General features: G+C 36.1%; 1 protein-coding gene across 2 annotated transcripts in view; it reads left to right on the top strand.

Annotated features, from left to right (window-relative positions):
* The window catches only part of RPS6KC1 (ribosomal protein S6 kinase C1), a 204,392-nt gene that overhangs the window by 70,876 nt on the left and 119,884 nt on the right, over positions 1-13,632 (top strand). For both annotated transcript variants that reach the window (XM_007175583.3, XM_007175582.3), the window contains exon 5: positions 2,410-2,503. In XM_007175583.3, coding sequence (XP_007175645.2) covers positions 2,410-2,503 — 94 coding nt within the window. The remainder of the gene's footprint in view (positions 1-2,409; positions 2,504-13,632) is intronic.

Below are 13,632 nucleotides of genomic sequence, written 5' to 3'. Positions count from 1 at the left end.
TGGATCTTCCTGCTAAATGTCTGGCTAACGTGCTGGTCCTTTGCTTACTACAACTTCATGCTTGCTGAGCCACTGTTCTTGCCATTTGTTTGGCACTAAGATCGCTGCTATTATTGATAACACTGTTTTTGGGGGGGGTACTTTTTTCTGTGCTTAAGTCTAAATCATGCCAGCCTCTTCTGCAAGTGAATCTACTTGTTTTTAAGGCTTGCCTTCCCTTGTATAATTACCATGGCAATCCAGCTGGGAGGGAATATGGGAACAACCTCAGGCAAGAATGTCACAGACCCCCACAGTTCTCACCCGGGCTTCTGTGGTTTTATGAGTAGCCACTTATTCATTTGCTTTATGTTTGTGGTTAATTTCCAGAGCTCTGAAATGTAAAATTGTTTTGACAGTTTTCTCTAGTTTCATCATTGCCTTTTGGGGGGCATTTGCTGATTTACCACCATATTTGGATGTTCCAGCATATCTGAACTCCTTCCCCCCCTAGATTGACTCTTCATTAATCAAAACCTTTGAGATGCTGTATAATAAGAGTTTCTTTTTACTGCATACTCAGAAACACTAAAAGGTTAATGTTTTTGAACTAGAGATTTAAAGTAGAATTGTGGCATATTTTCCTACTACTTCCCTTAAGTTCCTCTAGAGCAGTTTTTGTTATTATTTTGTTTCGTTAAAGATTTATTCTTTATTATCTGTTTTGTATAATATTGTTTATTAAATTAGGTAAGTAAAATTTTTTCTGTAGGATTATGAGCTAAAACATTTCTTGCATTCTTCAGTATTTTGTTTTCATCTTATGAGCAGATCTTGTATCAGCTAGTAATAACAAATAAAAATTTGAGTGCTTATTACATTGTTCTAAACACTTTACATCTGTGAAATCTTTTAGTCCTAACAACTCTTTGAGTTAGTTATGTAGATATTATTTCCATTTTATAGGTAAGTAACTTAAAGTCACATACCTGTTAGTGGAAGAGGTAGTTAGTAGTTGAAAGGCACTTTCTACTACGTGAGATTATACCTAAAATCAAATTTGCCTATTAAAATTCTCAGGAATACTTTTACATTTTCTTAGGGTTTGGTTTGGATATTGTTTAAAGGATGGCTTAGTCTAGAATAGATACTCTTCTTTTTGGAGAAAAATTCAGTTGCAATCTGTGATTTGAATATTTTAATAAAAAAATAGAATAATGTGATAAAAATTCTTCTAAAAATAATCGTTTTCAAAGTTTCAGTTCACTTAAAACTCAGGGAAGTAAAATTTGATCATTTGAGAGGGACCATTTCAAATTTCTCTTCCTTAAAGATGAACTGGCAGGGAGACTTGATTAGGTAAAGATAGTTGTTAGGGGCGGGGGAAGGATAGTTGTTGAGTTCTTTGTTCTGACACAGAGAGGAAATAGGGGTCTTGTATTTCTCTTGGGTTTTGCTATCCTGGTAATAGTGTTTGGGGGTATAGAACTGTTGGTGGAAGGTAAAAGGAAATATGTTAAAGAGCAGAAGAGCTATTATTTTAATTAGTTATAGTTATTTAAGGGTTATAAACCTTTATATATGTGATTGGAGCATTCAGTCCATAAAGCCACAGCACAAAATCACACCACACCACTTGCCTGATAGAGTGTTCTCTAGTTGCACACAGAGTAAGAGAAAATAATCTTTTCAGGCCTGAGTTTTCAAACTTAAATATAGAATTCAAATGATGGTCACATGGATAAATCAGTTTTATATTTATTAAAAATGTATCTCTTTAATAAAATATCTTAAATTTATTTAGTCTTATGTACATTGCATTCAAATGATTCTCGAATATAAGGCACTTCTCGGATCACTTGAGGTGCTGTGTTGTATGTTGCAGTTTTTAATTTGGTAAAATTAAATGACTTCCTAATGGAGTCCATCATTTATCATTAATTAGAAAGACTAGTGACTACTAAGGATACTGAGTAATACCCACCACTTTAGCTGGTGGGCTTTTTCTTTTTCTGCATTTTTTTTAATGAGTACTTTTGGTAGATTTAAAATAACAGGCTTTTATAAAAAGCCACACATTATTAAAAACATTGTAAAATTCCTGTTGAATTTTTAAATAATAGGCTATGTTTTAGAACAGTTTATGTTTACGGAAAAATTATGCAGAAAGTATAGAGTTTTCCCATAGATTCCCCTTTCTCCCTCACAGTTTCCCCTATTATTAACATCTTTCCCTGGTGTGGTATATTTGTTACATTTGATGAACCAATATTGATATTCCTATTGATTTTTTAAAAGCAATTGTAATCTAGTTTAATAGATGAACATTTTTGTAATTCTTGTACATAGATGAGATAACCATTGTTCTCATTACTGATTTTTTAAAATACTCATATCGACAATGAAGCACAGTTACTTTGGTCTTTTTAGGGTGGAATAATCAATGATGGTTCTGAATTGATTGGTCCCGTTGAAGCTTATTCGGATTCCCTCATTGATAGCTTTCCTGAATGTACGACAGAAGGTAAGAGATTTAAATTTTTTTTTTCATTTCAGTGGTTTTGATTGCAACAGACTATAAATCATAGCTACATTGCCACAATTAGATGGATATAGGAATTTGAGAGTATTTCACTAATTCTAAGGTATTTTTTTTCCCTCATGTTTTAACGTCACTGATATTGAGTACATAATACTGGGTTGATGATATCTTACATTTAATAGACAGCTTTTTTCTTTCTTAGTGATGTATAAAATAATGATTTGTCCTACAATTAATGGCTTCTTAGATTTGATGAAATGTGGTATAATGAGTGTTCAGAATTTGTGTTGTCTAGTATATAAGAATGCCTTGCTAAAGTTTATTTAGCAGCATCTGACTATCAGACAATAAATTCCAAGACTGGCTTTAAAAGTTTAGTCATGCACCAGAAAGAATAAATCTAAGGCAGTTTTAGTGTTTTTGGTATATTTTATAATAACATGAGTCTAAACCAAAGCAATTTTTGTACTTTTAATCACTTTAATTCAAGAATGCTTAATCTCTTGTTTTATTCCTCTATTAAGCCATCTTTGAATTTTTATGAAGATTTAAAATACATATTTTGGTCTTTGAATTTCCTTAGCTAGTTTTCTTCCAGAAAATATTTTGGAATTAAAAAAGAGAGAGACTTGGGGATAGGGTGGGAAGAGTCTTTAAAAATACGTAATTAGATTTGTTTGAGGTGGCTTAGGTTTGGTTTATATAAAAGAAAAATCATAGACTAGATAATATTTCTTGATGTCTTTCATGAGTAAGAATTTATGGTAGAGGAGAATGGTGTATGACTCTAACATGGGAGGTAGCCATGATCTCATTGTAGTGATGTTTTTGTGGGGACGTGTACTGATGTCATACAGTGACAGACACATTGACATAGATCTATTGCAGTAATTCCCATCATGTTTTGGTAGGAACAACAAGTTCCCATCCATTGTGTGGTTGATGCACTTAAAATTTATTTTTCTTTTGGTGGTACCACATTGAGAAGTGATTAGCTTTTCTTATTTTTCACGATGGCTCGCATTGACTTAAAAGCACAGTCCATTAACTTACACCTACTGTTCTGTGAAATGTGTGGGGGACCTTAGGCCCAGGGGTCTCCCTTGGGTCCTCAATATCTTTGACTCCGTCCTGAATCAGCTAAGGTCATAGAAAAACATTGTTGATAGTAATTTTATTTTATAGTCCATCAGGTTTGTTGGGGGGAAAAAAATCTATTCTCCACGACCTATTTTGATCTGAGATCCTTGCTAGGCTTTGGAAAATCTAATCACTGCTTGAGTTCCTAAGGTGACTTTGTTTCTAGAACTAGTTTCCTTGGAGGGTGACTTTCCTGGGATAACCTGATCTGGGTGTTGCCTCAGAGATACACTCCTACTCCTGAGAAAGAGGGAGAGGGCATTTTCTGCCTGTAAATGTGCTGATTTGGTGACGTCCAAGAGAGGACAAGTAGGAGAGTTAGAAAGATTTGTGGGAGAGTATTCAGTGAGGAATACAGTTCTTGAAAATTACAGAATGTTTCTTTTCTCTCTTTGTTTTTTGATGCAGAAATTGAAGAGTATTTGATTTGGGGATGGTTATATTCTTTGATATCCTTGATAAGTCTTTATTACCTAGGTAGGAGTCAACCATGGTGAGAGAAGGGTGTCCCAGAAGCCTATTTGAGTATAAGGTAATCAGGGATGGGAGTGGTGCAGAGGTCTTTTGCCTTAGTTTAGGAGAGAAGGGGAGGAGCATTATTATTAGGATGACTTTCCTTGGGATGGTGTTGTAAAATGTGGAAGCTGTTCGGAATAAAAAGGTGGCTGTATTGATATTAAAGGAGATATAACCTAAGGTAGATTATAGCTCTAACTTTATAACCTAGGGTGAGCTTATAATTTATTGTCCAAACTGAGACACTTCTGAGAATTAAAGAAGATGCTACTGTACTTATTGTACGCCAAGACAACAAGCATAAACCAACAAGCTGGGCAAACTGGGTGAATGGGCCACCCTACCTACAGCAGAGGTAGAGTATATTTGTTTCAGGGTTTATCTTTGACGCTTCAAAAAGATGAGTTTTCCTTGGAAGCAGTTATCATTTAGGAATATGCTTTTATGAGGGAAATTGGGGGCAACATTTCTGTTAAAAACACGGAAAAAGACTTAATGGTACCTAAAAGTAATACTGAAATTTTATCCTTTCAGTGCATAGTTTAGTTTTCTAACTATATTACCATCTCTAAAACACACTGTGATCCTTGAAGAATGAAAAACATGGAACTGGAAATGCTGTTAATGTTTATGTTTTTTACCCCCTCCCTTTAAAAGCCTCTATGCCTGGCTACTTAATCCTGCTGAAAGATACCTGTTGACAAATACAGCTTGGAGTGTCAGACAACTTGCAAATTCATTGTTATTTGAGAGGAAAAATGACTTTTAAATATCATGAGATTGTCTGGCATACTAGACAAGTGGAAGATTTACTTTCATACCAAAAGGTCTGCAAACCACAGAGACAACCAAGGGAGAGGGCCTCTAGTAGGAAAAGAGCAGGGAAAGCTGGCAGCCAGCCAAGCCCCACAGGTATGCAGTGAAATGGAAGGTTGTAGAGGGATTGTGGTGGCAAATGCTTGAGATTTGAATTCAGAGCCAAAATGTGAGGAGGTGATTTTCTCCATAACAGCTCCTCTGAGTGTAGTATTTTAAATGGTGTTTTGAAGGGGGATTCATTTTTCATACTTGTGATTTAGTTTGCCAGTGGAATGAGCCAGAAGGGCAAATCTTAATATATAGTCTGCTGTGCCAGGGTCCTTCAGTAAGAGTTAGAGTGACAGAGAACATATGTAGAGGCTAAGTGATCATCATTTTTATTAGTATCATAAAATGCAATCAACAGGTCTTACTTAATTTACCTTGAAAGAAAGTTTTCTAAGGAAAACGTAAAGAATTGGGTTAGTGGATTTTAAAAAAATTTCATTATTTTATAGTATAGTATGATAGAAGAAACCTCTTTAAGGTTTCATAAAACTAATAATTTGGTGATTAACTGCTAGATGTATTTTATCTAATATGAAATTGAAAATTATAAAATTATTCAGTAGGTTTTTAGATAAAATGTTAATGTTTTATGTTTTTAAAATGAAATGCTGGTTGCTCTTTATCTCCTTTGTTCAGTGAAATTAAACTATATTTTCTCAAAGATGAAAGAAGATTTAATTGATTGTTAACATCTTATTTCCTTTTTAAAATTCCATCTTTTTGTTGAATTAAACTTAGCTATAAAGTTTACTGTGACATTAGTGGAAACCTGGCCAAAATGGTGCATGGGAATTGAGCTTCTTGATATGTTTCTCTCATCTGTTGGCCTGTTGGAAGGATGTAGGTTGCTTTACTGCCATGTTGGCCTTGGTATTGGAGCCTTTGATGTTGGTATAAGCTCATCTGGTAAACTGTGTCATTTCCTCTTCCTAGTACATTACTTGACTTCTTTTGCAGTTTTGGGAGGGACATTTTCCAGGTGTATGCAGCAAATAAGAGAAAATAATTAGGTGATCATAACTACTGGAGAGATCCGCTTTTTATATGTAGCATATCTTTAAGAATAAATATTCTTAAATGTCTCCTGGAGTAGTCAAATTTACCTTTTTTTTTTCTTTTTGCCTGTAAGTTGTGGAGTAAGAGCTCCCTAAGTGCTCACTGTAACAATTGTAGACACAAGAAAGGATCTGTTAAGCGGTCTTGAATTAACTATTTTTAGAGTAAATGAGATGTATATTTTGAGAATAGCATCTATTGCTAGTCTATGTAAGGGACCTCTTAAAATCACTTTCAGTTCAAGATTTGTGTATTTATTTGGTGGCAGGGTAATAATTTCTATTATGTAGGTAAGCACAAAGATGACAAAATATAGAAAGCCTAATTAAAAGTAAATTAAATTTAAAGTAGAATTTAGTGCAAATGTCCACTAGGTGGCACCATGAGAACTGTAAATCTTGTTACTGGGCTAATTCTAGGCCCTCCTGTATTACTTTCGAGTGTGCTTATTCAGTTTGAAGTTCCTTTTTCTCTGAAGTGCTTATCTACTTAACTCTTATTCACTGTCCATTATTAGTTGAATTTCCTTTGGTGGAGAAGTTTAAAATAAATAGGAAAAAAAAGAATAAGTTATTATTCTCAAGATAAGCACAAATGAGAATGTGTCATTGTGGTTCTGTGTGCATATAAAACAAATGACACAAATTTTAAGTATTGACCCTTAACAACTCTAGGGCTATTGAAGATAACGTTGGATATTAAGAGTTTAGCAGTCGGGTGGGGCAAATAAAAAATTCATGAGGGCTTCCCTGGTGGCGCAGTGGTTGAGAGTCTGCCTGCCAATGCAGGGCACACGGGTTCGAGCCCTGGTCTGGGAGGATCCCACATGCCGCGGAGCAGCTGGGCCCGTGAGCCACAACTACTGAGCCTGCGCGTTTGGAGCCTGTGCTCCGCAACAAGAGAGGCCGCGATAGAGAGAGGCCCGCGCACCGCGATGAAGAGTGGCCCCCGCTTGCCACAACTAGAGAAGGCCCTTGCACAGAAACGAAGACCCAACACAGTCAAAAATAAATAAATAAATTAAAAAAAAATTCATGATATTAATATGTTGTGGGAATGGGTTTTAGAATAGAAGGAACATTGGGAATGATATAGGTAAATCTCTTATCTTGCAATTAAAAATTGGAATTTCAGAGAAGTTAAGCCGGTGCCTAAGGCAGTCACGGCACTCCTGATATTTAATAGCAATCACAGAACTGTATTTTGAAATGAGATTTAATTTTATGTAGGGGAAGGCAGTGAGAATACATATTTGGTATAGAAAGCTCAGTGTGAGTTACTTACGTGCTGGTAACAGGTTTGATTTGCAGAGTAGATTATGGAGAGTAGCAGCAGAAAAAGTTCATTAGGTAGAAATGGAAGCGAACTCATAGATCTTTGTTGTTCATGATAAGGTAACAGTATTAGGGTTGTAATTGTGATTGATTTATTGTTTTACGAGTTTACTCTTTTTTTAAAGCAAATATGCAGTAGATATTCTGATGTTCTTTTTATAAAATTTCAACGGTGAAGCAAAGACATGTATCGAGGACATTATAAAAATGTGAAATGTCAAAGGAATGGTTCTTTTTAGTAACAATAGCTATTATTGAATGATGAGTTGGTAATCAAGTACAGACTTTTTTTATTGTGGGTGTTTTTATTTTTTTAATTTTTATTTATTTATTTATTTTTACATCTTTATTGGAGTATAATTGCTTTACAATGGTGTGTTAGTTTCTGCTGTATAACAGAGTGAATCAGCTATACATATACATATATCCCCATATCCCCTCCCTCTTGCGTCTCCCTCCCACCCTCCCTATCCCACCCCTCTAGGTGGTGACAAAGCACCGAGCTGATCTCCCTGGGCTATGCAGCTGCTTCCCACTAGCTATCTGTTTTACATTTGGTAGTATATATAAGTCCATGTCACTCTCTCACTTCATCCCAGCTTACCCTTCCCCCTCCCCGTGTCCTCAAGATCATTCTCTACGTCTGCGTCTTTATTCAAGTACAGGAATCTTGACTAACATCAACTTTTAGTTTTAGGTATTCACTTAAAATCATATTTATAAGGGCTCGTTTCTTAATGGAGATTGATATGTATGTCTTCTACCTCAGGGTGACCTTTGTTCTGCTCGTGAGAAATCTTGCTTTGTGTGTGAAGCTTGAGTCATTGCTGCCAGGAAAAGTAGAAATTCCCTTTCATTGACTATGGCAATACTTGAACCTCAGGGCTCAGTGAAAGCTATCAGCTAATAATAATGAGGCCATGTATTTTATATATAGTCGGCCATGAGAGACCACCTGTTGTTCTAAAGGAAACTGATCTCTTTTTTGCAGATGGTCTTCAAATACAGATTTCTGATAGCTTATAGTATAAAGATTTATTCTATGGCAACTCAGCCTTTTCCCCTGGTGCCTGTCTTTCAGAGACGGTGTCCTAGACAGATTACACTACACTGCCCTACTCTGAGCAGTTCAAAGCACAGAAGGTGAGGGTAGGTAGGTGAACTGTTGTAGCTGCTTTTTAACCAGTCGCCTGGGGCCCTCTAATAGCCCTGAGACTTGAATCTCTGTGATATGAACCTGGAGGCAGAACGCTTTCATAGAACCTTTGACTCCCCTCCACCCCCCACCCTTTCCAAAAAAGGCTTAGGTTTTTGACTTGATGGTGTTGGTAAAGGATGCACCTTTTACTCTCATGATGGCCCAGAGGGCCCCTTTAAACATGGATTGACTTCAAGTTGGTTTAACTTTTGACAAATAGTCTCTGTATTGTCAGTTGTTGCCCTGCCTTATCCACAGTGTTCTTCCTACTCACCTTAACTGAGAACCTCTTTCTTGCTTGCAGCTCTCTATCTTACTTGTTAACTTTCTGGGTTTCAGGGAGCTAGTGTCCATTTCATGTGATATTTATATGTGTAGCTTTGTAAAAAAACAGATTAAATGACAGGACTGTGATTTCAAGGAGTTGAGCAAGCACTGTATTAAGTAGATTTATTAAGGATATAAGATGAATAAACTAGGTACTGAGTATTTGCATACCTCTATCTATATTTTTATATTCATTGCTGAGGTGGTAGACGGGGAGTGTTCTTCTTGAGCTGGTTGGGGAATTCCCTTCATTGAGAGGAAGGGAAGGTAGAAATTGCTTCAATATGGAAGAGAAACATATCAGATAATACTAGATTAGTTGCAGTGTATGGTTGAGGAAATATGATAAGGTTAGGTTTTTCAGGTATATTAGGGTACATCTTAAGAGGAGAATTAAAGGAAGAAAATAAGCAAGGAAGAAGTGTCAGGGATTAGTCTGCTTTATACAGATCTGTCTTTATAATCATGTCTGTCTTCTCTCTTAAGTTAGGTGTTTCTTGGCACTGGCTGCTGGCCATGATTCACACAGGCCTACATTTTATAAATTATGTCTGTATAACATATCTTTATTTACAAACAAATTCCCAGTTTTAGCTCTTGCTATATCTTCTTTGATGTCCTTCACATACAGAGCCTTAAGAACTTGTCATACACATACAGCAAATATGATAAAGAGTCACCTGCAGTCCCAGCATACAGAGAAAAGTACTGTTAATGTTTAGTGTACCTTCCTAGACTTTTTTTCTGTGTTTGTGGTTTTAAACTAGAATTATAGTGTATATATATACTGCTTCGCAGTTTGTTGTTTTTGATTAATAGAGCATGAATGCTTTAGCATTAAATATTCTTCTATGACATAATCTTTAATAACTGTATAATATTTTATCATAAGGCTGTGCCATAATCTCCTATCATTAGGAATTTGTTATTTCCAATTGCACTAATTTTTGCGATGGATATTCTTATGTATGGATCTTTTTTTCATGTCTCTGTTTATTTCTGGTATAAATTGCTGAATTTCTGGGCCAAAGATACCAGCATGTTTTGCATCTGGTATGCATTGCCAAGTTGTCCTCCAAAAAGGTTAAACCAGAACAAGTCTTTTTGTTTCCTTTTGCTTCTCCTGCTTAGGCTAAAAAATTTCCTCTTCCTAACCTGCTGGTTTTTATGTTTGCTTATTTTGAAACATTCCTCCTTTATAGGTGGATGGCCCTAGAGTCTGTCATACAGAGTGAAGTAAGTCAGAAAGAGAAAAACAAATACCGTATGCTAACGCACATATATGCAATGTAAAAAAAAAAAATGTTACTGATGAACCTAGTGGCAGGGCAGGAATAAAGATATAGACGTAGAGCATTGACTTGAGGACACGGGGTGGGGAGGGGGAAGCTGGGGCGAAGTGAGAGTAGCAGTGACATATATACACTACCAAATGTAAAATAGATAGCTAGTGGGAAGCAGCTGCATAGCACAGGGAGATCAGCTCGGTGCTTTGTGACCACCTAGAGGGGTGGGATAAGGAGGGTGGGAGGGAGGCTCAAGGGGGAGGGGATATGGGGATATATGTATGCATATGGCTGATTCACTTTGTTGTACAACAGAAACGAACAGAGCATTGTGAAGCAATTATACTCCAATAAAGATCTATTAAAAAAACAAAGCACTCATTTAGAATTAGGTAGAATTTGAAAAGGAAACAACATGTATAGAATATTTTTTTACTTTATTTTACTATCTGACTTTCTCCCTAGGTGTTTTGATGGTCTTACTTTTCTGATCTAATTTCATTTAATCATAATTTCCTTTGCTAATAAAATAAGGTTGGAAAAGTAAGAGGAAATATGACTATGTGACTAGATGTTTATGGTCAAAAGCCAAGAAACTGAATACACATAACTTTACCCTCTTACCCTTTGTGGTATTGTTGTTCTTGTTAGGAAGGAAAATCAGGAAAAGCATGAAACAGTGCAATGTGATAGATGATGTGGAGGTTATAGTGACAAGACATCAGAGAGCAGACAAAAGATCTATAACATTTCCTTTGTTTTGTGATTAGCTGTGTAAACAACATTTTTTTTTCTTTGTCTGTTTATTAATTTCAATGGACCAGGTTATATAATGATAATTATTTAAGGAAATAAATTTGTATTGAATATCTAAAATATTTAAAAATTATTTTAAAAAATCTCTTGTAAAGTTTATATATTGCTCAGAGCAGTGGATAAATAATTTTGTAGATTGCTATAAAGAGATTTTGATTTTAAGTGCTGTCTATACAGTTGAAATGTCAGAGAATTGAAAAGATTTCCACTAGGTCCAGTGAATTTCATCTGATATTGTGGATTTAATGAAATCTGTTGCTTTTAGGGAACAAAATTAGTACTTTATGAGCATTCTAAGGATTAAAAAAACCCAAAAAATCCCTGAAAACAGGATATATTGACAGAGTGCCAAAGTCGTGTCTAAAGCTGATTTGAAATTTGAGCTTAGCTGCCAGTAAATGTTTTTACCCTAACTTACTTTATTCCGTATGAAGTAAGCAATTTGAGTCTGTAATAGGGGTTGACAAACTGTGGCCCATGGTCCAAGTCTGGCCTGCCACCTGTTTTTATATGACCTACAAGCTAAGAATGGTTTTTACATTTTTAAATGGTTGACAGAATTCAAAAGAATACTATTTTGTGGCATGTGAAAATTATATGGAATTCAGATTTCAACATCCATGTAAGAAGTTTTATTGGAACACAGGCACACTTTTCACGTCGGCATTGTCTGTGGCTGCTTTTATGCTACAACAGCAGTGTTGATTAGTTGTGACTGAGGTCATATGGCCCACAAAGCCTAAAATAGTCACCCTGTGGCCCTCAGAAAAAAAGTTTGCTGGTCCCTGATCTAGAATTGTACACTCAAATCCACCTTTAATTTTGACTTAGTATATCATCCTGGGGAGATCATTTTCTTCTTAATATATTTTCCTTTATGAGAAACTTGGCAGTCAGTATTCAGTGGAGATGCAGATCTCATAGTTGTTCCCAGACCTGAGTTTTGCCTAACCCTATTGTCAATCTTATTTAATGATATAAATCAGTGGCTCTCAAAGTATGGTCTTCAGACCCCTGGGTATTCCTGATGTTTTTCAGGGGATGCCCAAGGCAGAAACTATTTTCATAATTATCTAGGAAATTATTTGCTGTTTCCACTCTGCTGACATTTGATGATCCAAAAGCAATGGTGGATAAAACTGATGTACTTGAGCATGAATCAAGACAGTGATACGAGACTGTAACAGTAATTGTTGCACATACTTGCAGTAATACCAATGGTAGTTTCACCTAGGAATTAAAGCCTTGATAAAGCAGTAAAAACTGTTAATTTTATTAAATCTCAACCCTTGGGTACATGTCTTCTTGGTATTCTGTGTGATGACATGGAAGTATACATAAAACACTTTGCATACTGAACTACCATGGTTGCCTTGAGAAAAAGCACTTGTGCAATTGTTTGAGCCATAAACTAGCTACTTTTTCCCGGGGACCCCATTTTTGTTTGAAAGAATGATTGACATACAAACTATCATTATTCAGACTTGGGTATTTAGCAAATGGTTTTTTTTGAAAATGAATGAAGTGAGCTGACACTTCAAGGAAAACAGCTAACAGTATTTGTTGCCAAATACTGATAAAATTCTAGTTTTCAGTCCCAAATTAGAATTTTGGAGAACCTGTATCAGCCACTTTGAGCAAAACAGCTAACAGTATTTGTTGCCAAATACTGATAAAATTCTAGTTTTCAGTACCAAATTAGAATTTTGGAGAACCTGTATCAGCCACTTTGAGCCTGACAGTTTCAATACTTAAAGAATTTTCTGATGATGTTGGTGGTGGTAAGTAGCAAATATGATTTTCTTGGAGATATTGTAATAATGAAATTTGTCACCATTTGGAGGATCTTTGTAACTCAGGGAACTAATATTTTCAAAATGACCAGGGTGGGATGTTACAAACTCATGCATGGTAAAAGATCCATTCAGTGTGTAAGACAGACCCATGGATTTGAATGTAACAGAAACAGAAATTACATTGATAGAAATTTATATTCCACATGTAAACTAACCTTTAAGAAACTACTGTTTGTTAAGTTTTCTGGTAGTATCAAAAAAGCAATAGCCACAATTATTTGAAAAGGCTATTAAAATATTCACCCCATTTTCAGTTACTTACCCATGTGACATTTTCTTCAAATTTTCCAACCAGAAAAACATCTGACAACAGACTGAGTGCAGAATTAGTCATGAGACTGCAGCCATCTTCTGTTAACAAGATTTGCAAAAATGTAACACAATGGCACTTCTTAGTTATTTTTATAAAAATTATGTTGGGACTTCCCTGGTGGCACAGTGGTTAAGATAATCCACCTGCCAGTGCAGGGGACACGAGTTCGAGCCCTGGTCGGGAAGATCCCACAGGATACGGAGCAGCTAAGCCCGTGCGCCACAACTACTGAGCCTGTGCTCTAGAGCCCGCGAGCCACAACTACTGAGCCTGCGTGCCACAACTGCTGAAGCCTGGGTGCCTAGAGCCCGTGCTCCGCAACAAGAGAAGCCACCTCAATGAGAAGCCCGTGAACCGCAACGAAGAGTAGCCGCTGCTTGGCGCAACTAGAGAAAGCCAGTG

Source organism: Balaenoptera acutorostrata, chromosome 1 (assembly GCF_949987535.1).
Source record: "Balaenoptera acutorostrata chromosome 1, mBalAcu1.1, whole genome shotgun sequence".
Taxonomy (NCBI): Eukaryota; Metazoa; Chordata; class Mammalia; order Artiodactyla; family Balaenopteridae; genus Balaenoptera; species Balaenoptera acutorostrata.
This window is presented reverse-complemented; position numbering and strand designations above follow the sequence as displayed.